Below are 22,849 nucleotides of genomic sequence, written 5' to 3'. Positions count from 1 at the left end.
ATTATTATTAGTCTGCAGGGTTTTTTTGGAATGCTTCTAGTTGTTAACTTTTCACAATAACTCTTGATTTACTCCATTACTATTAATCTCGTTTTACAGGTGAGGAAACTGAGGTTCAGTGAGATCCAGTGATTGATCTGTCATGGTGAGGCCAGAGAGAGGCAGAGCCAGGAGCCCTGTCTGGATGGTGGCTTTAGAGGCCATGTGTGGAACTGTTGTAAGTTGCTGGCCTCTGGTCTAAAAATGGGCTTCCCACTCTTACAGTCACAGAAGTTTGGGGAGTTGGAGATGTTTTTCCCTCATTTGACTCGATCTTGTGGTAGGTAAACATGAGATTTTTGGTCTGTTGAAAATAAGTAGTTTAAGGGGTTGGGTTGTGGCTCAGCAGTAGAGTGCTTGCCTAGTGAGTGCAAGGCCCTGGGTTCAATCCTCAGAATCACATAAGAATAAATAAATAAAATAAAGGTATGTGTCCAACTCTAACTAAAAAATTTTAAAAAGGTAGTTTAAGCAGTAGATCTTAAAATTCTTTCAAGAAGAAGTATTTATACTTGTAGTTTTCTACCATGAGTTTTGGTTCAGCAAAATCAGAGCTACAACCTCAGTCTCCTGATGAGCTTGGAATGGACCAATGAGATTCACAAGTTAAGTATTTAGGACCATATCAATCACGGCATTTTTTAATCTTTTATTCCACTGTTTAGTAATACACAGACAAGTCTGGTAACTTCGTCAACTTACCCAAGATGTCTTAGCAAAGCAAAATGCAGGTCTATGAACATGAGGATACGTGTTTGGTGTGCATTTTCCAAATGTGCCTTTTTTTTTTTTTGGTGGTGGTAGGGATACTTGGGATGATTGAAGCCAGGGTTGTTTTACCTCTGAACCACATCCCCAGCCATTTTAAAAAAATTCTTACTTTTTAAAAAAAAATTTTTGCTTAGGGCCTTCCTAATTTGCTGAGGCTGGCCTTAAACTTGTGATCTTCCTGCCTTAGCCTCCTGGGTCACTAGGATTACAAGTGTATATCACCACCCTCAGCCCAAATGTGCCTCTTTTTAAGTAAGTGAAATGCGTGGAAATTAGATTGCAATATTGTCTAAAAGGATCAGGGTCACAAGTCCCAATGTAAACTAAGGCCCGATATTATTATTAAGAGCCTGGATATTAGAAGTGTTCTAGGAGCATGTGCTGTTTTTATAGATAACACGCACATCATGTCCTTGTTGAGCTAAGTTCTCTCTCTCTGCTTCCTGATCATCCACCGGGTCCTGGGCTGCTTTCCTCCTACACTCTTCCAGCATGATGTTCTGTCTCGGCCATGAAGAATGGAGTTGGCCATCTGTGGACAGAGACCTCTGAAACCTTGAACCCTCAAATAAACTTTCCCTCCTCTTATTGTTCTTGTCAGGTCTTTTGGTTACAGTGGTGAAAAAACTGACTGTAACACCCCTCTTTCATTTTTACATTAAAAAATATGGTGACCTCTCCTGTGTTCTAATTATGTAGAACATAGTATTTGGTCATTAGTCAATAAGAGCTTTTATTTTTCACTTTCTAGACTCGTAGCTGAAATAGAGGGATTGGTTGGTCACTTCCAAATCCTTTCTCCTTTCCTCATATGGCATTTTGAGGAAATGCCTGATTCATCCCTGGTGGCATTAGCTGTGTGGATTGAAGGCCAGTGTCTGCACCATCTCTGTGTGGGCTTCTGCCCTGAGGCCCTCCCTGTGTGGCACAGATCATGGGAGGGCATGAAGACGTGACCACCTCTGACAACAGTCTGGAGGCTGGGAGGGCCGTGTGACGTCTGGACTGAAAGAGTGTTTTCTGTTTCTCTGTGGCATAGTCTGTCTGTTCCAGAGAAGTACAAGGGCATCTTTTTTTTTTTTTTTTTTAATTGTAGATGGACACAGTACCTTTATTTATTTATTTGTTTTTATGTGGTGCTGAGTATCGAACCCAGTGCCTCACATGTGCTAGGTAAGTCCTCTACCACTGAGCCACAACCTCAGCCCATCTTTAGAATTATTGAGTGCATTTTTAACAGAGGGAGAAAAAAACCCCAAGTCTACTTAAGATTTAGAAGAAGGTTCAGAAACATAAGTTCAGGCAAGTTACCACTTGTCCATGATTTGAACAAAATAAAAACACCTTTATGTTTTTCTCTGATTCTCTAAATGATTTTCCTTGAAAAAAATTGAAATGTACTTAAAAATATAGAAAGTAAAATAGAAGTCATATGACATCTCACTACTTTCAAATAGCTAATTAACACCTTTATAAACTTATACATACTTTAAGCATAAACAACTTTCACAGAGACATTTTACAGGAATAGGATGTAATAAATACTGTTTCATTGTCAAGCCTTTTTATTTTTATTTTTCATTTTTTACAAGATCATTTTGAAGCCTTTTAAAAAGTTATTTCCATCTCTATCAATATTCCCTTTCATATTTTCTCTCTCAAACAAAGGAAGCATTATTAATTTCCAGGTATGTAACTTTTATATCCATTTATCTGTATGGATACATAGACACTAACATATAATCTTTTTTAAAAATACCTTTATTTATTTATTTATTTTCATGTGGTGCTGAGGATTGAACCCAGTGCCTCACACATGCTAGGTGAGCCCTCTACTGCTGAGCCACAATCCCAGCCCAAACTCATAATTTTTTAATGAACTAACATCCATAATGCTAAAAGTCCCTAAGTTTTCTTTTTAAAATTTATAATCCAGATACCCCTTTTTTGGTCAGTTATTAACCTGCTGTCATGATTATTTAAAAAGTCAATGTAATATTTATGTTCTCCTTGGAGTTTTCACTTAGATACCCTAAGAGGTATTTGTGATTTCTTTCTGTAATTTCAAGTAGTGTCTGCTTTAATTCAGACCTTCTCAATATGGTGGTCAGGTCGTGTTTCCAGCCTTGGGAACTATATACTAAACCATTCCGTTGGGAAACTGTGGATGAAGCAGAAAGGTTCTGCGTGGCTGACGTGGCATCACTTTTTACAGTGTCTGCCAGCTGTGAGTAATAGCAGGCTGTCATGAGGGGATGTAGCAGAAGCAGCAGCAGGAACTCCTGATTTAGTGGCAAAAGATGTAAGTACTTATTTTCACCATTAACCAATTAACCCAGACGGAACCCAAATGAAGAATGCTGAGAGGGAATACAATTCCCACTAGAGACCCTTCTAGCACATTCCTTTGAGAAGTCTTAGGTCTTAACCAGAGAAGAAAGGCATTAAGCCAGCACATGGTTTCAGCAAAACGAAGAACTTAACAGGATCTTTTTTGTAAAAACTAACCTCAGATAGGCTATGCCGTGTTTAAACCCTAACTTTGTACAGCACCCGCATACCCTGGCAGGGGCTGTCCCCTGTGGGATGGAATGCAGGGCTAATGTGCATAAAAATTACATAAAAATTGAGGCAAGTTTGATTATGGTAAGATGAAAGGAGGCTTAGCAATTACAGTGTTTGGGGAGAGGAGAGGCCTGTTAAATATTTTAAGAAGGATTCAAACTGGTTAAAGCTGACTTAGAAGCAATGTGGAAACTTCTGTTCTCAAGCTATATGGATGACTAGGGGCCTGATGCCTGCCAACTCCATGACAAATGAAACCCTGGCACAGATCCCGTAACTAAGAGGTGGCTCTGTGGCTGCTGTTCCCAAGACTTCCACTCTGGAAGTCATGTCCAGAGTTCCTGGCATTTCAGAGTCCATAAACCATGTGTTTATGGGTTGGTGATGTTTTTTTCTTTCTGGTGAGACTCTTTGGTGTCCGGAGCTGCATGAAACCTTACAAATGACCACCGGTGCTCCATCCCAGGTGCAGTTAATGTATTGACCAACAGCTATTTCTGATTGTCACCTCCATGCTGTGTACACCTAAGTGAATAAGATGAAGAGGTTGCTGCTCCCGTGGAGTTTGTGTCCCAGCAGGAAAAACAGGTGTTATGATAGGAGGAATGAACACGAGGCTGATAGGCTGCAGACCTGGATTTGGGTCCTGGCATGGATGCCATGAACCATATGGCACTCTGGCTGTAGCTTATGTGCTAGAAAAACGGATGCATGGGAATGGCTCACCTCTTCAGTAGTTGGTTCTTCACCTGGTGTGAGTCTCCCCTTGAGGAACAACTTCCAAATAGCATTGTATTTTCTCCACATCCAATTTTGGGAGGGGTGCTTTACTTACTCAATGGATCTCCCCTGTCACCAACCAGGCCTCATCAGATGGTGATATTCTGTGACAGAAACTGAAAGAATCCTCCTTGAAGGGCCCACTTACAATAAGATTTTCGTAGGAGAAAGGGTTGCTTTTGAGAAAGATTCTTAAAGGAGCTAACCCCACCGAATCATCTTAAATGCCCGGCTTCTATTTTCAAATGGTTAGTGATTGGAACGAGTATCTCTTCTGATGCTGAATTTGAAGGACAAAGATAAGAAAGCCCGACACCAAGGAAAATGAAATTGCTTAAAATAGGCATGACCGACAGGCTTATGTTTGAAAAAAAAAATTTAACTTGAGTCAAAAAATAAGGCAGGCTGTGGTTTCAAATAGAATAGAATCTGCCCACCACGTGACCGTGTGGTGCATCTTAGCTTTTCAAGACCCCTCTCCATCAGCTTAGTCATTTTTGATGGAAATTGTGGGAGTTTCACATTTTAAGAGAATGATAGATGAAGCAGATTTCTTTAACATGATTCTTATACCTACTGTTTTCCCGTCAACCCTGCTTAGCCTAGCTCACACAATTATCTACATGGCCAATCTCCTATCTCTTGCTGCCTTCCCCCCTTCTCAAAGGCACAGGTGTACTTCTCGACCTGGGGCACAGCCCTTCTCCTGACCATCCATCCCTATCAGCCTCTCAGGGACCACCATGATCATTGCTCAGCTATTCCTCTTGCATCTCAGCCTCTCCTTTATGCCAGCTCTTCCTTCTTGTGTAAAAACACATTCAAGAGTCTTTCATTTTATACCAACCAACCAAGCAACCCACAATCCCTTCCCACCACCCTCTCCCTTTCCTGATCCTTCACCAACCTTATAGATTCCTGGGGACACGTTTCCTTCTTATGTGACTTGATCTCTAACTAAATCTGTTCTTTTTGTCTCTTCCTCTTTCCTGACACTCCCTCCTCCTTGGCTGCCCTGATGATCTTCTGACTCCCTTCTTGGTCTTTGGGCATCTCTATCTTTCTCTGCTTTTTACCTTTATGTGTTCTTTTCTTATTTTGAAGTCTGTGCTCATCCTTGGTAACCTCATTCATAGCCAGGATTTTAACTATGACACATGCTGACCATACTCCATAGAGTCCATACAGATCTTCAGGAAAGAGGCGACGGATAAAGAGATGAACACCACCCACCCCAAGTGTATGTCTCCTCAGACTTCTCCCTGAGTCCCTGACTCACAGTCACTGCCTAGCCACCTCTAGTACATGGTCCCGGGGACAACTCAACTAACTGTGGCCCAACCTGAAATTACCTTTGCTCATAAAACCTGATTCACCCAATAAACCGAATTTCACTCCATCAGGGGCATTATCATCTACAGTCACCAGTCCAGAGCTGTAGTAGGCCAGCTAACTTCTACATCCTATTTATTCTTCTTCCTGCTGTCTGTCCCACTGTCTGCTCCCTTTTCACCTGTGCTTTGGTTGAGCACTGTTTTAAGGAGGACCATGGTAATTGGGACCTAAGGCTCACCTTATCTGCAGCCTCACATTCCGAAACCATCTACATTGTGACTTGTGTGATCTTCATGCTACCCCCTGCTTTGAATCTTCCGCAGAGATCCGAAGCCTCCATGTTTCAGTCAGTGCTGACTTGACGGGTCTTTTTTTCCCATATGGCTGGATGGCAGCACCCTCCAGCTGGACTGAATGTGGCAGATCACCAGAACTCAGCTGAACCCCCCTCCATGCCTGGGCACTTCCTGATTCTTCTTCTGGACCCTTCCCCCAACTTACCCAAATAAATTTTAATTATCTGACAAGGTTCAATGAACACTTTCTCCCTCAGGAAGCCAAGTTGCTGCCCTTCCCTCTGCACACATGATAATCTACGTAACCTCTACTCTAACACTTATCAAGGATGTTATTGTATTTGCTTCTCCAGTTGAGTGTGAAAACTTATGAAGCAGAATTGTTTTTTTATTTCTGTATTCCTAAGGCTTATAGTATGAGGAACATACTAGCTAATTATTTAACTGTCACTGAATGAGTGAACGGGGGAACAGTTGGCTGCCTGGAGCTCCGGGTTGACATTCTGTTGTCTCAGTCCACCAATGGGAAGCATTCTTCCTCCCCAGTAGTTCAGACTAAGTTCAGGGTGTGAGTCTTTGGACACATGCTGTCTGCTGAATCAGTCACATGGTCAGGGAGATGCAAGAATATTGGTCTTGAGGTCTGAATTTTTGTGCCCCTTCTTAGAGCAAAGGTAGGGCTGATCCACCATGATAGATAGACAGGGGGCAGGAAAGTTATCAAAAGGAAAATTGATGATTTATTGTCAGAAGCCAGAGGATGGGTTGCTGGGCAGGCAGAAGTAGCAGAGAGTCATCGTAAGTATGTGTAAACTACGGTGGCCCTGGGGACAGCCGGGGCTGTGCTCCTCTCTTCTTGGCTGGGTGAGGCCAGCTAGGAGGGTCTCTTCAGTGCCAGCCCTCAGCACTTCTCTTTGTATTCTAAGTTCAAGCCACAGTGCAGAAAACCGGCTGCTGATGCTGTGACCACTCAGGCCTTCCCCCGCCTCCGAGCCCTTATCTTTTCCATCCTATGCAGGGCTTACCTTCTCCTCCGGCCAGGACAATACTTTCTATCCTCCGGCCTCTGCTGGCACTGTATTCTGCCAAAAAGCCTCCTCTGGATTAGGGCTGATGCTTTGTAATGCATCTCAGCTGCTGCTTACTGTCACCCTTTCCTGGTACATAGCAGCAGAATTGCCTGTTACCTTGTCCGTGTCCTATTAGGCAGTGAACTCCAAGAAGACAAGGAACAAATTCACTTTATTCATTTCCTGGGGCCTCAACACCTGAACAATGCTCTGTGCATAGTAGGTACTTAATAAACACCCAGTAAATGAAGCACAGTCTCCTACCATTTCTTGCTTATTAAACAGCACGAAAGCTGATTTGGGCTTAGCAGCCTTATTATAGGAGTTATGGAGAGTCCATTCATATGGGAGGAAAATCATTTTATTATAAAGAATAAGTGAATTCATATTTGACTAAAATATTATTTGTTGAATGAAGGAGGTCTTTTTTCAAACCTCAATCCTGGATTCAGCTAGTGATGTCATTTATTCAATGAATGACATTTTGACCAACACTAGAACATGATGTCGTGGTGTCATTAATGTCACAGGGCCTAGGAGGCGTCTTCTTACTGTAAAACTGAATATGTGTAGCCAGCATCTCAGGAGCAATGTCAGGCAGGGCACCAGTCTTCACTCTGCGGGCCGCCGACCGACGACATTCATTGATGGGATGCTCCCAGGAAACAGTGAGCGTTGGCAGCCTCCTCTGTGATGCCTGCAGACACGTATGCCTAGGAAAGAAACTTCTCCATCATCTTGTTGTGCCCTTAAATGTCCTCCAGAAACTGAAGTTTGAACTTTGTTTTTTGGCATCATAAATGGCTCCTATGGAAATTTCCCTGATGTGCTAAATTCAGTATTAGAACAGCCCCACCCCCCCGCCCCGGGAGGGGGGCATTGCTCTAGCTGCAGGCACTTATTCCAGACAGAGGGAACGAGAGATGTGAGTCCCACTAAAGCACGCGTTTGCATTCACACTGCACACGGGGCTATTTTTGTACGGGGAACAGTGGGCAGACGAGCAGAACGCCACAAATTGGTGTGAAACTTTGTTGGCTGACAAATGGGGTGAGGAGAAAATACAGAGATTAATCTTTGTGCTCTTATTTTTATCACTAAATCTCTCTCTACCCACCCATCTGTCATCAGGTTGAATGAATCTATTTATATGAGCTGATACCTTTGAAGGTTGCCATCATTGTATTCACATGCAATGGATTTTTAAATAATTGCATTTTTGTGTTAAATATAATATGTGGCTATTACATAATAGTTGTGTGATTGATTTTCCTCCATTTCGGACTAATATTGAAGCACTGGGTGTGTTTGGTGAAATCTCTGACCCTTTCTGATCTTGTGGACAAATTCTACCGACACTGCTAGGTACTGAAAATAAGGATTCAAGGACACACATCTCAGGGAAAGACAAGCCATGATTGCAATAGATTATGATGAAAGAAAGGGCAGAATCAATATTAGAAACAATAACCTCATATTATATTATAAACTCATAATGAAGGCTAGTTAAGGTAGAAGTTCAACAGGAGCTGCTATGATAAAAGCTAGATAAGAACATGTGCCCTGAACAGTCTAGAAAGTGACTCTTCTGCCATGCTCAAGCTTTTGTTGAACACTTACAATGTGCAGGCACTTGCTATGTGCTTTTCCCAAAAATTAATGTGCATTCATTAATCCATCAAATTTTAATTATGCATCTGCTCCATGTTCACGCCACAAACAGTACTTCTTTATTCTACAATGACCTTGTGAAGATTAGATGTCTATTATTATGCAGACATTTAACAAAGGGGGACACAGCCTGGGAGGTGAAGAGCTTGCCTCAAGTCTCCACGGAGGAGATGGGCCTCAAATCCAGTTCTGACTGCAGAGCTGGAGCTCTTGACCAGTGCGCTGTACCCCACTTGTGACTTGTGAGCTCTGTATGTGGCTTAGCTGGCCACACCTTTAATAGGAGCTAAAGATCCTGGATGAGAGGAAGGCAAAGATTTATTGAAAACCCACTCTGTGTTTCACAGGCACTTCGCTTGGCGATTTGCATCTACCGTTTCATTTCACTATAGCCCTTTGAAGAACTTTTTGAAGATGAAGAATCTGAGGTTCATAGAGTCGGGATGATTTTTCCAAAGGCAGGTGGCTGGGAAGTAGCATAGCAAAAATTAAATCTACCTTTCAACTCCTGTGTTCTTTCCTCTGGATCTTGGTTCCTCCCCAAAATGGTCAAGAAAGGAAGTTTTATAAGGGAATGTGTAACCTGGAGAGGAGAAGCCTCCCCGGTGGCACGGTGGCTGTTTCCCTTCTTCCTGCAGTTGAAATGAGAATCTGAGTCACATTCGTGCCTTATCTATTGTGTAGAGCATCCCTAGCCTAAAATGTTTCTCTGAGGAGCTTGGGAACACACTTTCCCTAGAGAATAAGCACTGTCCGTCCCAGGTGAAGCAAGAGAGAGAGAGAGAGAGAGAGAGAGCGCACCATTGAGCCCCTGGGGACCCTGTAGAATATTACATAACAGAATTTTTATCCAGCAATGGAGAGCTGGTACCACAATCCGTCTGTAAGTGAAAGAGTTGGATGCGAGCGAGGGCCTCGGCCTGTGTCTTGTTGACTTGGACACTGTTCACCTGCAAGGATGGATTCTTTCCAGCTCACTGCCTCTGTGTGTCTGAATGTCTGCTCTTGTTCAGAATGTGTCTCTCAAACTTTTCCACCAAATGGCCTGAAATGACTTCTGTGCGTGTGTGTGTGGTGTGCGCGCACGCATCTGTCTTATTCCAATATGAATTTTCTTTGACGCCTTCTGCTTAATCTTAAAAATTAAGATGAATTTTGCTCTGAAACATGTGCTTAAGATGAAAAATACCTTTTATTATTGCTTAAAAAGAATTTCGATGCTTATCCTGTGGCGTCCTGCATTGTCTGTGGGGCTACGAGTACCTCTGTGTTGAAGCCCTGGACTATATTTTCTTAAGGTTACTCATTCTGCTATTTCTACCTTCATACTCACTGTTTTTTTTTTTTCCTGTGTAGTCAGGTGACACAGTTTCTCGATTTCCTGATCTCATGGCTCCATGTCAGTTGTGCACCTCACAGCAGCAATGGATAAACTCATTCTTCACCCATGACTCCTGCAGAGCTCTTGGTAGGCACTCTCCAGTATTGCCAGGAAAATGATAGCTATTAATATTAATTGAGCACTTGCTATGTGTCAAATATTTTGTAGATTTTTGATCTACTTTCACCCTCCTACTAACTCTGTGAGGTAGGGAGCCCTCGTGAACCCAGTTTTACAGACGAGGAAAAGAAGATAGGAATAACTTGTGCGGTCACATGGCCAGCAGATAGTGAAGCAGGAGTCACATCCAGATGGCCTTATTCCAGGGTCACTGTGTTGGGCTTCTCCTCTGTGGGATTTCCACCCTGACAGCCTGCAGCTGGGAGAACACCCCAAGAACATTGCCGCTATTTCATGTAGCTGGTGTAAGAGTCTCCTCTGCCTTTTGGAGCTTCATGTGGGGTCAGAACTCTCAGGAGCATTCCTTTGCCATCCCACTCGTTCCAATTCAGGGGACACCAATAAAGTGGGGAGGGTGGCAATCTGACAGTGGCCTGGAGCCGTCCTTCCTGAATGCTGTGCTGCTTCTCTAGCTCCTGGCTGCAGAGGGGGATGGCGGCAGGGCGCCCTTGCAGGCAGCAGGTTTGTGTGTGGGTGGCATTGGAGGGAGTCCTCTGTCTGGGCTCATGTACAGGGTTCCTGCTCTGCACTCAACCTTCATCCCTTGACTCATTCCTGAGTAGAGATATGAGATGCTTGCTCCTCAGAGCAGCCACCGCACATCAAGGGTGACTGGAAATGCAGGTGTGGGAAGTGCCTGTCAGTCCCAATTTTCTTTATTTATTTTGGTACCAGGGATTGGACTTGGGGGCACTTGGCCCCTGAGCCACATCCCCTGCCCTATTTGTATTTTATTTAGAGACAGGGTCTCACTGAGCTGCTCAGTGCCTTGCACAATTGCTGAGGCTGATTTTTTTTTTTGAGAGAGAGAGAGAGAGAGAGAGAGAGAGAAAGAGAGAATTTTTTAATATTTATTTTTTTAGTTTTCGGCAGACACAACATCCTTGTTGGTATGTGGTAGTGAGGATCAAACCCGGGCCGCACGCATGCCATGCGAGCGCGCTACCACTTGAACCACATCCCCAGCCCCCGAGGCTGGTTTTGAACTTTCCATCCTCCTGCTTCAGTCTCCCAAGCTGCTGGGATTATAGGCATGCGCCACATGCGCCACAGTGCCTAACTAGCCCCACTTTTAAAAATTATTTTTGTGACTTAAATTTTTTTTTAAATTTAATTTTTACTGTCCTATTGGACTCCGTCTCTTCATTATAGCCAGGGATCTCAGTGTAATGAGACATGCAGAGAACTTATGTCTGCTTCTGTCTCATTTGTGTCTCAGGTGTTCCTAGTTGAAACATGCACATTTTTCACACTGGCCATTCTAAACCTTCATGGTGCCTCTCAAGACCCTAACCAAGCTGGGCGTGTGGCGCACACCTGTACTTCCAGAGACTCAGAAGGCTGAGGCAGGAAAATTGCAAGTTCAAAGCCACCTGAGCAATTTAGTAAGGAACTGAGCTACTTGGTGAGACTTTGTCTCAAAATAAAAAAAACACAAAAAGGGCTGGGGATGGGTTGGTGGGGGGGGGATTAAGCACCCTTGGGTTCAATCCCTGGTACCAAAAAAAAAAAAAAAAAAGAAAGAAATTAATCCCTAACCTAACTCCTGAGATAGCCGGAGGACCTTGGCATTCTGATCCACAGACAGCTGTTTCCAGTCCCTGGGTATAAACTCGCCTCCGCCCGTGCCTGCCTTCACCTTTTTTTCCCTTTCTCAGAGGAACAGGTGCCCTCCTCTTAGCATGGTTTGGTTTTCCCCGGATTCTGCGTGTCCTGTCTCCTCTGAGTCGTCCCTTCTGTGGCTGTTTCATTTATGTGTTTCCAATCTTCCACACAAAGCAGCGAGGGATTTAGTTTTGTTCTCCCTAAACAGTTCTTCCAACCTGAGCTCCTCATGGTGGCCCTAACCCTTTTTCTCACATCGAAGCTTCTATAAAGAGTGGTTTACGCTTCTCGCTGTCTGCTTTTCTGCACTTGCTATTTGCTACGTAAATGATTCTGAGGCTCTCATCCTCCCTCCCTCGACCACAGTTCCACTGAAACTGTTCAGGTTAAAGCCACCAGAGTCCCTCACCGTCAGATCTGGTGATGCAGGGACACCTGCTTTTACTTGTTGCCTTTCTCAACACTCACTTTGGACATTTTTGACCACTCTCCTGTTTCTGAAGCCACACTCCTCTGACCTCTGGGACACTGTCCTCTGCTGCTTTCCTGCCCGTTGGTCTGGCACCTCCTTGTCTTTCCTGGGCTCCTCTCGCTGTGTGAGTGTTGGTGCTCTTCTTCAGGGTTCCTCCTTCAGACCCATCTTCTAATTGTTTCTTGGCAATGGCGTCCACCTTTGTGGCTTCTGCCACCACATCTCTCTTCTCTGGGTCTCTAGACCATTAGAATCCACCACTTACTGGCCACACTTACTTCTGTGTCCCACAGGCCTCTCACATGCAGCATGTCCCAAACTGACTTTATCATCTCCCCCACCAAACTGGCTCTCCCAAGAATACTATCCAAAAGAAGGCACAGTCCCTGGAGGTGGGACTTCTCCCATCTTCTACCGTCAAGTATCAATTCATGTTGATCATAGTCTATAGAGCATATTCTCTCCTCTGTACATCTCTCTGTATGTGTGTACGTGTGTGTGTGCATGTGTGTGTGTGTGTGTGTGTCCCTTCTCCCCCAATTCCCATGGGTTCCTGCAGCTGCTCTGGTTGGCATTCATCTGTCTTGCTAGCTCTGTCAAATTGCCTCGCATACTCTTTCTAGTACTGGGCTTCCTCTCATTAGAAAAACCGGTGATGTATCAACTAGAAAAATAATTGCCTATTTCAGTTTCTCTTGCTCCTCTGGGTTGAGAGGTTCTTTCGAGGAAGGATCACACGTTATTTATCTTTGCATTCCCACTGCATGTCGTAGCGCTGGGCATAGAGTAGGTAGCTTAAACCCTTGCTTTGTGAATGAATGATTCAGACTCTATGCAGAATATGGGACTGAACATAATTAATCCATCTTGGATGTTTTGGGGGAAGTCACTGCCCTGCTTTAGTTACTTGGGTGCCAATTAGTTATTGACGTGACAACTTATTTGGATATAATGTTGATTTAAAATAATGTTAGTTGATTTTGTCTTTTAAAGTAATATGCATTTACTGGAGAAAGTTATTAAATATGGACAAATAAGAAGAGGAAAATAAAATCATCCAAAATCCTATTACCCCAAAGTAAATAACTACTGTTAACATGTTGATACAGAGCTTCTCAAATTGTTTTCTAAATGTTTAATTTCAGTGAAGGAATAGGCTCACACCTGGGACAAAGTCTCGTCTGCTAAGCTGTCCTTTGTGAGAGCAATCAATCGTTAAATCACAGTGCTCAAGGATTCATGGAAACCTGGCCGATGGGTTTCCACATCCTTCAGCACTGATCTGCTTGGAGAGATTTGAAGCATTGTTAGTAGTGATGATATCTTCTTAGGTGTCTGACTAGGCTAGTGTCTTAGTTTATACTGCTATAAAAGAATAGCATAGACTTGGTGCCTTGAACAACAGGAATTTGTTTCTCATGTTCTGGAGGCTAGAAATCAAAAATCAAAGTGTCTGTAGAGGGATTGCCCCTTGTTCTGCAGATGGTTGAATACTTAGAAGACAGCAGAAAGAGGAGGCACGCTCTCTTGAGTTTCTTTATAAGGACACTAATCCCACTCTAAAGGCTCCACTGATGACTGCTCACCTCCTAACACCAATGGGAGTTGAGGTTTCAACTTAGGGATTTGGGGAGGAAAGATTCAGTCTTTAGCAGGTAGTTACTCCTCTTTGAAACAAGACCCTAGACAGTGGCCTAGCATTTGGAAAGGAGGACAGGAATTTATGGAAATGGGAATTCACATAAATTAGCAAGCTTTCCGGGCTCCAATCTGGTGGAAAGTGGAGATGCACAGCAGGGATCAGGTACAAGAGAAGGACACTGGGACAGGAATAGTGTGAAGGCTGTAGCTGTATGGACACGAGGGAGCCCATAGGATCCTGCAAGGACACTGCAACCAGAGCTCAGAGTGGCTGCTGGGGATGTAGCTCCTAATGTGCTGTCAAGATGGTAAATTTGGTTGAGAATCCAGGAAGATTGGAGCTTTCAGGTTGAAAGACTTAGTAAACTGTAGATATAGGGGGCTGGGGAAGGCAGGGACTGATAAATCCCAAACTTTTGGAGTGGCGAGATCCCATCACAGTCTACTTCATCCTGCGACCCATATAACTGTTGTATGCCATATGTCTTTGTAACATAATTAAAGCTAATTAAAATTAATTTTGGTTGCTGAGTGTTTGAAGAGTTTCATAATAACTCTTGAGATAATTAGAGATGCTTTGGGATGTCACAAAAGGAGCATTTGGAATAAGTGGGCTAGATGTTTAAACCAGAAATGTGCAGTAAAAGGTAGCAACAGAGGATAATTCTGTAACTGAAGGATGCTGAATTAGGTACTAAGAGTTTGGGGATGAACTCAGTATACTGGTAAACTGGCTCTCTGAGAAACAAACAGCCTTGCTTTGTGGAATTTGCCAGTTTCTATAATGTGGATATTCCCATCATGGTGGATTTTATATTACCCTTGGTTTAACAACTAGCTCACACAATTCCTGAGTATTTCTTTTTTCTTTCTTTTTTAAAAATTATATATGGACAGAATGCCTTTAGTTTATTTTTTTATGTGATGCTAAGGATCGAACCCAGTGCCTCACATGTGCCAGGCAAATGCTCTGCCACTGGGCTATAGCCCCAGCCCAATTCCTAAGTATTTCATAATCAGCTTTTGTAAGCTCTGTGCAAGACAGCTGGGACATACCCCAAGAATCCATACCGCATTTCTATTTAGCTTTGTGATCTTGGGTAAATCACTTCAATTCTGTGGATCTTAGTTTTATCATCAAAAAAGTGAAATTATTAAAAATAATCCCAAAAGGTCCTTTCTGAAGTTTATATTTCCAGTAATGCAGCTGGTGTTATAGGGCCAGTCTGATACCATGTTATAAGCCAAAAAGAGTTGCATCAGAATTTTATGACTGTCACTGAGATATTAATGCACACATAATTTGATAAAGTGGTCATAATCATACTGTGTCATAATCAACCATGTTCTGATTCCAGCTGTCAATGCTTTGTGTCTTTTGTAGTATCTCTTCCCAGAGGGATTAAGAACAGCAGTGTAGCCATTGGGGAACCAAACTTCATGGCCCAGCAGCGAGGTAAGAAACCATTACCCACAGTTGCTGGGTCCTAGGATACCGGCAGGATTGAGGCAAGATCCTAAGGCTTAGATACCTCACTTCTCTGACAGTGAGACCCAATAATGGTGGGTTTCCCTGGACAAGTAACTATGTGAGAGGCTAATTTTCTCCATGCTTTTTGAAGGCAAGGACAGCGTCTTTCATATTTATGTGTGTCAAATTCTGGAAGCCAGTTAAGAGTTTGTTGAATAAACAATTGGGCTTTTATAGAGCAAATTGTGAATTTAAAAATATGCATTCAAAAGTAGACATGAGTTCATGTTTACCTTAATGCTGAAGAGTTGTATTTTTTCCAACGTGAGAAGTTATTTTCTTGTTATAATAGGAAACTTCTCAATGCTTTCAGTTCAGTTCGGGGTCTTGAAAATTGCCTTCCAGTGCTGGGCTATACAACCAGAACCAAATGGAGAGAAACATGAATGAGAAAAACACATTCCAGGCAATCCAGGTATTTACTCCCCACCTATGAGTCCCCCCACCCAATCTCAACCAGTAAAATTAGCTCATCTCTTTAAAAAAGTACTCATATTTAGAAAATACTTATTGGTATATCATATGCTTCGTCACTATCATTTAATCCTCATGATAGCCCTCATATGATAAATATTGTCGTTCCTGTTTTAGAGGAAAAAAACCCTGAGACTCAGAGAGGCTGAGTAAGCCAATGGTAGAGGCACAGTCCACACCCCAGAGGTGGTGCTCTCTGGCACAGCCAGGCTGCCCCAGGGCTCTCTGGGTTTCCGCTTCCTGGTGTCTCTCTTTGAGTTTGCTGTAGGGGTTTCGGTGCCCTCTCATGTGAGTGAACCTGGCTCAGTCCATAGCCAGGCAAACAGAAGCACCAGTCTCTGGCAAGATTCTGAACAAATATCAGGACCCTCCCGGCCAAGGTGGCTGGGCTGTACTTTGCTCCCGTGAATCAGCTCCCAGGAGGCTGGGCAGTTGCAAAGGTGACTAACTAGCTGTAGATTCCAGGGCCAGGTAAGTCTGGTGGATGTGGCACCTGGACTTTGACAAGCTCCAGGAGCAGAGGGAAGCCCATCTGGGCAGGTCCCGGAGCGGCGCTGGAGGAAGGTGGGAAGCCCGCTGAGCAGGTGTGTGGGAACCAGCCCCCTTCTTCCCCTTCTGGTTGTGCTTGCTGGGATGTCAGCTTAGGGAGGGCACCATGGCTGGAGGGGGTCTAGGGAAGGTCATTTATATGAATACGAGAGTGTGATTTGTCATCACAGGTAGAATTCCTCCACTTTGAGAATCCTAGGCATTTTGAATTTGATATCCTTGATCACAACCCCACTGCTCTGACTTACCGGAGCTGGTGTCTCTTGGCAACAAGATGATGTGATGTCAGAGAAGAGACTGGGAATTGTGCCTTTGCAGTTTGGGGACAGGCTGCCTGGTGAAAACATCTGGGGACCAGGTGAAAGCAGCTTTCTTCTTGTCCCACTTACTTGTGTCCCGACGGTGATGATCCATGCCTCTGGCCTCTTCTGGGATCTGCTGGCCAAGGCTCTCGTGGCACCTGGCTCTTTCAAGGAAATGAGCTGACATGGAGAGGAAGACAGGTTCCCCGAGCTGTGACGGACCTTGAGGTGGCATGTACCCCCGGGCCCTGTGCTGCTTGTACATTCTGTTATCTCACAGCTCTTGGCTCACAGCTCTGGACCCTGGCTCGGTGGTGTTCCAGCAGAGTGGCATCTTGGTTTCCACATGGACTCTTTTGACCTTTTGTTCTGATATGAATTTTTAGATGAGACTGGGAGCTTCAGCAGTGGGAGACAGTGAACAGATGTGATCAGACTCCTGCAACCTAAGACAGTTCCCATGGGACGAGACAGGTGGGAACTACCTGGCTTGTGTATGCTGGAGGCTCCCTGAGCAGGAGTGAGGGCTGAGCGCATGCTCCTCTGGGATAGGGGCAGAAGAATTTGGAAGGCCATCATCCCCTGGAGCCACATCCCATTTTTGAGGAATGAAGTGGGAAAAATGAGTTTGATTCAAAGGAGTCTTCTAGGTTCTAAAAGTCTCTAGCTAGGAAGAACTCGGAGACTTGAGAAGAATGGTTGTAATATAAGAACACGAATGGCCATAGTATAAGGTCTCATTCTTCTACAGGGTTAATTCAGGATTCAGAAAAGGAGTCTCTTGGAGAGGTCACTTTAAATTTCTTTTTGTTTAGAAAATCGTTTTGGTTAATCAGGTGACCCTTGTCTCTACCTCTGGCAACACTGTTCTTTATCAATCACGATCTGCCAGGCAGTGTGTTGGGTGATTTCCAGGCCCTATCTGTGTTTCTAACAGGAACCCCTCTGCAGACTGGTTACTGTGTTCTCCATTTTATGGGTAGGAAATTGAGGCTTAAAAACCAGCTAGTAGGTGGCAGTCCGTATTTGAACTTGGATCTTGCTCCCTCCAAGGCTGACTCGTTTCTATGATGCCTCAGCAGGTCCATCCTGAGTGTTGTATAAATATTTGCTGATGGGATAAATGAAGAAACACTAATTGGGATTCCTTGATAGCATTCCTAGTTGCATCTATTACTGTTATCTGTCTCTCTTGCCTCCCACATCTGCCATTCCATATGTACTTTTTAATTTTGTAAGCAATATCAATATAATTGTCTACTCTGTTATTTATTTGGGTATCTGCTTGAGATTTTTTTTTCTTCAGATCTCTCTATATCCGTGCCCATATGGTTTGTTTCAGACAAGGTTTGAGGACTCTAGTTGCTCTTTTCATAAAACCTAATTAACCACCATGTTTATATATAGGCTTAAGACAAGTATTTTTCCCCCTTTTTGTTTAGTGTGCAGGGAAATAAAACAACTGTACAGCTGACTCAAACCCAAGAGAAATCCAGAGGGTCAGGGATGGAACCTTGGGCTCCCCTGCGGCCATCTCAGCCACGGGGAAGGCCCATGGCACCTCCAAAGGACCCCAGCCGAGGGCTTCAAAGTGGACCTCATCTGCCTGTTCCTCACCCTCGGCACAATGGAGAGGGATTCCACCAATGGCAAGACATCCGTGGGAGCCCACGGCCACTGCAGGACCCCCGGGCAGACCACCTGCAGCCCCCCCATGCACCCAGGTCTGGGGTGGACTACTATGACGGGGCCTACCCCAGCCAGGGGTACTCCAGGTATGGCTTCAGGGTTTGGAATGGACCCAACTTTCCTACATGTGGATGAACAGTTTGTTCTTTTCCTTCTTCCTTTCTCTTTTATTTCTCTCTGTTTTTCTTTTCCCACTTACTATATTGCCTTAGCTAAAACCTGCCCTCTTTCAAGCTGTTTTTTGGTGATAGAGGATAGTATTTCCCTCCTCTCCGTCCCCAAGTGGAGCTTTTTAAACAAAATAGCTATCACAGTGCCATCAGAGGAGGGGTACAGGTGGGAATTCAAGGCAGCAGATGGGACTGTCTTGCTCTGGGATCCCAGAAAGCAACATGGAGATGCTGGAAAAGCTTTCCTTAGGAGCCATAGGAAGGGCTTCACAGTCTTTGGTCAGTTCTAACCTGGGGTTAGTCTGATACCTCCAGCCCCAAGAAGAGTCCTAGTGCTGGCACACAAAAGCAGTGGTGAATGAAGGAGAGCTGTGGGAAAAATCAGCTTCCTAGAAAAGCCAGATCTGGACTTCCCAGCCCTAAGTTCAGGAGGAAGAGGCTGCGGAGAGGTGATCCTTAGGACGGAGAGTCTGGAACTCCTGCTCCCTCCAGTTCTAATCGATGACATTGTACCAAATAGTTCATGGAATGTTGGAAGCCATCAATGTTCTGGAATGTTCTACTTTGCCTTTTCCAGTTAGGATATTTATTCACCTTAATAGGTTGAAATTTGGGTTGAAATTATGACAACTATTGTAAATACTAAAGCATTATTAACTGATAAATTAACTGATATGATGTTTCTTTTCCATGTCTTTTTGGGTTATTGGATTCCCAAAGGGAGGTATGTTAAGAACAGAGACAATAAAAATAATCAGATTTAAGATTATTTTAAAAATCATTTCTATCTGAAATATGCATAGAAATTACAATACTAATTTCTTTTCTTTAAATCTTTTAAAAATACCTTTATTCTATTTATTCATTTGTATGGGGCTGAGGATGGAACCCAGGGCCCAGGCAAGCGCTGTACTGCTGAGCCATAGCTCCAACCCCCAGTAGTAGGCTCTCTCTCTTTTTTTTTTTTTTTTTTTTAAAGAGAGAGTGAAGAGGAGAGAGAGAGTGAGAGAGAGAATTTTTAATATTTATTTTCCAGTTCTCAGCGGACACAACATCTTTGTTGGTATGTGGTGCTGAGGATCGAACCCGGGTTGCACGCAAACCAGGCAAGCACGCTACCGCTTGAGCCACATCCCCAGCCCCAAGTAGTAGGCTCTTATCATCTTATTCTAAGATAGTATCAGAGAAGAATTTTTTAAGATAACAGCTACAGAATGGATGTATTTGGGGAGTAAGAGTTTTACCATAAAAATAAAAGAGTTCTAAATAAAAATAGTTAAACAAAGATTTTTAAATAAAAAAAAAGTTTTCTATCTTACTACAAAAATCCCAACCTTGCCTTATAGCAAGGGCCCTCCTCCTGCTCTGATTCTGGATGTGTTTAGAGGGTCCAGAATGAACTGTAGCTTTCAGGCAGATTCTGGATTGGGGTGGCCGCTCTGTCCTCTGAAGTCATTTAGTTTGCCTAGTCCTTCGTGGGTTTCTCTACTGCATGCATCCTCAGGTGACTAGACTTCCTTGTGATGTTTTAGGCCAGGCTTCGAGGATCCCTATCAGAGATATCACTCTCCAACTATGAGGGAAGAATATGCCTATGGGAGTTATTACTACCGTGGCCATCCGCAGCAGCTTCAGGAAGAAAGAGGTATGGAGTACTCTCCACAAGCCTTTGGGGACTGGGGGTGGTGCAGCTGGCCTGGCAGGCAGGACGGAAGCCATTGGTACCATGTTCAGAGCCTCACCTTGGGCAGGTGAGACCACAACAGAGACCCTGTCCCTGGATCTCCTGAGCAGAAGAGAGCAGGGAACTTCTCTTTTCAAGTGACGATGGTACTGAAACTATCTCTGTGTTACTTATACGGAGGATAGTTTTTACTTCATCTACATTTTTTTCCTCCTACTCCTTCCTATAGCCAAGGTTATGATTACTGATCAAGTAAAAGTGAAGTCAGTTCTTAAGGACATTTGGTGTGTGCTGGGCTGGGCTGTAATGAGTCTGACCATTGCTTCACCCTGAGGGTGGTGGACATGTACCCATGGGGGTTTTATACCCTATACTCACAGGTATAGGGTGGGTGCCAATGGCAGCTTCTGACCCCCTCGCCAAACACAATCTGCTTCAACGTTGAAATCACACACACACACACACATGTGCATGTGTGCAGCCATGCTAACTGGTTCAGAGAGGTATCTTGGGGCTTTTTTTTTTTAAAATTTGAAATTTAACTCAATTTGGCCAGAAAAAAAATTTATTTTTTATGATGTTTGAAACCAAACCTATGGTGTTGTCCTAGGCAAGTGCTCTACCACTGAGCTACGTCTCCAGAACTGATCCATTTTTATGCCTACTGTGCCCTAGTACCTCAGCTGGACAGCTCCATAGCATCTTTCTGAAGAGAACTTTCAGAAATAGCCAGTGACCTGTCTTCATTCTGTTTTCTCTGAGGGAGCAGTGCCAAGGCAAGGGACTCCTTACATCTGGCATGAAGACTATGGAGATCAGAAGTACCTCGGTGGGGATCGCCATCGCGAAAACCAGAACAGTTCATTTGGGATGAACAGTGAGACCCAGTTTCAGTAAGTGTGAAGGGAGAGGCCACCCCACAGGACTGGGTCACACTCAGTCTACATTAGATCCAGCTTTTTCTTTTCTTTTACAGAATATTATAGAGTACTTTTATTTTTATTTATTTAGTTACTTTTATTAGAGCATTATAAATTATACATAGAATTTTGGTGTCAATCTTATGGCATCTGGTTCTGGTGGTTGTCCTCTACCTCTGGAAGCCCTGGGGAGAAGAGACTCTTTTTTGGGGGGGCAGGGTACTGGGGATTGAACCCAGGGCACTTGACCCTTGAGCCACAATCCTGGCACATTTTTATTTTTAATTTTGACACAGGATCTCACTAAGTTGCTTAGGGCCTTGCTAAATTGCTGAGGCTGGCTTTGAACTTGTGATTCTCCTGCTTGGCCTCCCGAGTCACTGGGATTATAGGCATGTGCTGTCATGCCCAGCAGAAGTTCTGATGCTTGGGTCCTGCCTGGGGCGCAGAGCTGCTCCTCTGCCCACTCCTGGACCTTGAGAGTGGGATACTCCTCTGGCATGAAGCAGAGCAGGAAAGAGACTTTCACCCAGGCCTCTGTCCTGGTGCCCTTAGCCCTGGAATTCAGCAACCCAAGTGCTCTGCTCCAGGCCTTCCAGGACCGCAGGCTGGAGGCCAACCTCCTCTGTTGGGTCGGAGGCCACTTCCTGCCGCGGTGCGTGGAACCGAGCATTCCTGTTTTCCTGGTACTAGTGCACCTGAGGTGGGGCACGGGAGGAAAGTGCTTTTCTCTGTGGCACCCAGGCTGACCTGCCACCTGCCACACGTAGATTCAGGACACCTCCAGAAGAGGCCCCTCGGCCTATTTGGCCTGTCCAGGACCCGTCTCAGCCCTGCTGTCATTTCACTGCAGATCCATCAGCCGGAGCCCTTATAAAGACAGTCCTGCTTCCAGCTCTGCACAGGAGCGGCCTGGGGAGCTGTTTTCGGAGAGTCGGTTAACTGGTGTCTGCAAGAATAAGGTAACTCCAAGTGACGTGGGGCTGGAGGCCCATGGCCATGCATCACAGATGACCCTGTCAGCAGTGGCAGGCCAGCCCTTAGGGGTGGGGGCCTCCAACAGCCAGACACGTGCAGGGCCTGTTCCTCTTCCCACAGCAGGGCCCTACTCACGCACCTCCTCTGCCTGCCTTCCTGCTTCACTCTATCGGAGACCCTGATCTGGCCCCTTTGTATTTTTGTCACACTGGAAGCATCCAAGTCACTCTGAGGTGCTGGGAAGGAAAGAGGCTGACACCTCAGGGCACTAGCAATTTGGTTTACCCAAGAAATGGGAAGTTGCTAGAATCTTTTAACTCAGGTTTGAAAAGCGGGGCTTGAAATCTTTCCTGACACTTTCATCTCTTTCCTCTAAAATCTTAAAAGTGTACTTCCTGGGCCACAAAATGGAGCTCTTAATTTTTTTTAATAACCCTTTTTATTTTGGAATAATTTTAGATTTGTGGAAAAGTTGCAAAGATACTCTAGAGATGAGCTCTTACGTTTTGATGGTCTTGTATTAATTTTGTCTTCTTGACTAACTTTGTGTAAGTCCTGAGAATAGCTTCTCTGCATACTTAGTGCTTAACAGGGCAGGGTATATGTTTTTGTGACTAACCCTACCACAATAACTGCAGCCACTCACATGTATACAGCACACGACAGCATACAAAGAGCTTCTGAATCCATTATTTCACTCATATTTGCCCAGAATGTAGTTCCATGAATTTCTTGTTCTCATGTAT

General features: G+C 44.2%; 2 protein-coding genes and 1 long non-coding RNA gene across 5 annotated transcripts in view; 2 read left to right on the top strand and 1 right to left on the bottom strand.

Moving 5' to 3' along the window:
* LOC101956422 (quinone oxidoreductase-like protein 2) overlaps positions 1-15,733 on the top strand; it is a 57,438-nt gene extending 41,705 nt beyond the window's left edge. The window contains exons 10-11 of one of the 2 annotated variants that reach the window (XM_040276825.2): positions 15,191-15,262; positions 15,651-15,733. In XM_040276825.2, the coding sequence (XP_040132759.2) occupies positions 15,191-15,226 (36 nt within the window). In that variant the 3' untranslated portion in view covers positions 15,227-15,262; positions 15,651-15,733. Of the gene's footprint in view, positions 1-15,190; positions 15,263-15,629 lie in introns of both variants that reach the window. The other variant, XM_040276826.2, reaches the window with a different exon arrangement.
* Positions 8,314-17,210, bottom strand: LOC144367122 (uncharacterized). The gene is made up of 3 exons (XR_013426390.1): positions 16,609-17,210; positions 15,571-15,689; positions 8,314-9,159 (listed from the first exon to the last, which is right to left on the bottom strand). It is a non-coding gene; the product is annotated as an uncharacterized LOC144367122 (long non-coding RNA).
* Positions 15,646-22,849, top strand: part of Sec16b (SEC16 homolog B, endoplasmic reticulum export factor) — a 45,477-nt gene continuing 38,273 nt past the window's right edge. Inside the window, exons 1-5 of one of the 2 annotated variants that reach the window (XM_005319768.5) lie at positions 15,646-15,752; positions 18,105-18,437; positions 20,054-20,166; positions 20,975-21,098; positions 21,979-22,087. In XM_005319768.5, coding sequence (XP_005319825.3) covers positions 15,724-15,752; positions 18,105-18,437; positions 20,054-20,166; positions 20,975-21,098; positions 21,979-22,087 — 708 coding nt within the window. In that variant the 5' untranslated portion in view covers positions 15,646-15,723. Of the gene's footprint in view, positions 15,753-18,104; positions 18,438-20,053; positions 20,167-20,967; positions 21,099-21,978; positions 22,088-22,849 lie in introns of those variants that run through there. The other variant, XM_040276823.2, reaches the window with a different exon arrangement.

This window comes from Ictidomys tridecemlineatus, chromosome 10 (genome assembly GCF_052094955.1).
Source record: "Ictidomys tridecemlineatus isolate mIctTri1 chromosome 10, mIctTri1.hap1, whole genome shotgun sequence".
NCBI lineage: Eukaryota > Metazoa > Chordata > Mammalia > Rodentia > Sciuridae > Ictidomys > Ictidomys tridecemlineatus.
The sequence above is the reverse complement of the archived record's forward strand: the minus strand, read 5'-3'. Positions and strand labels throughout refer to the sequence as shown.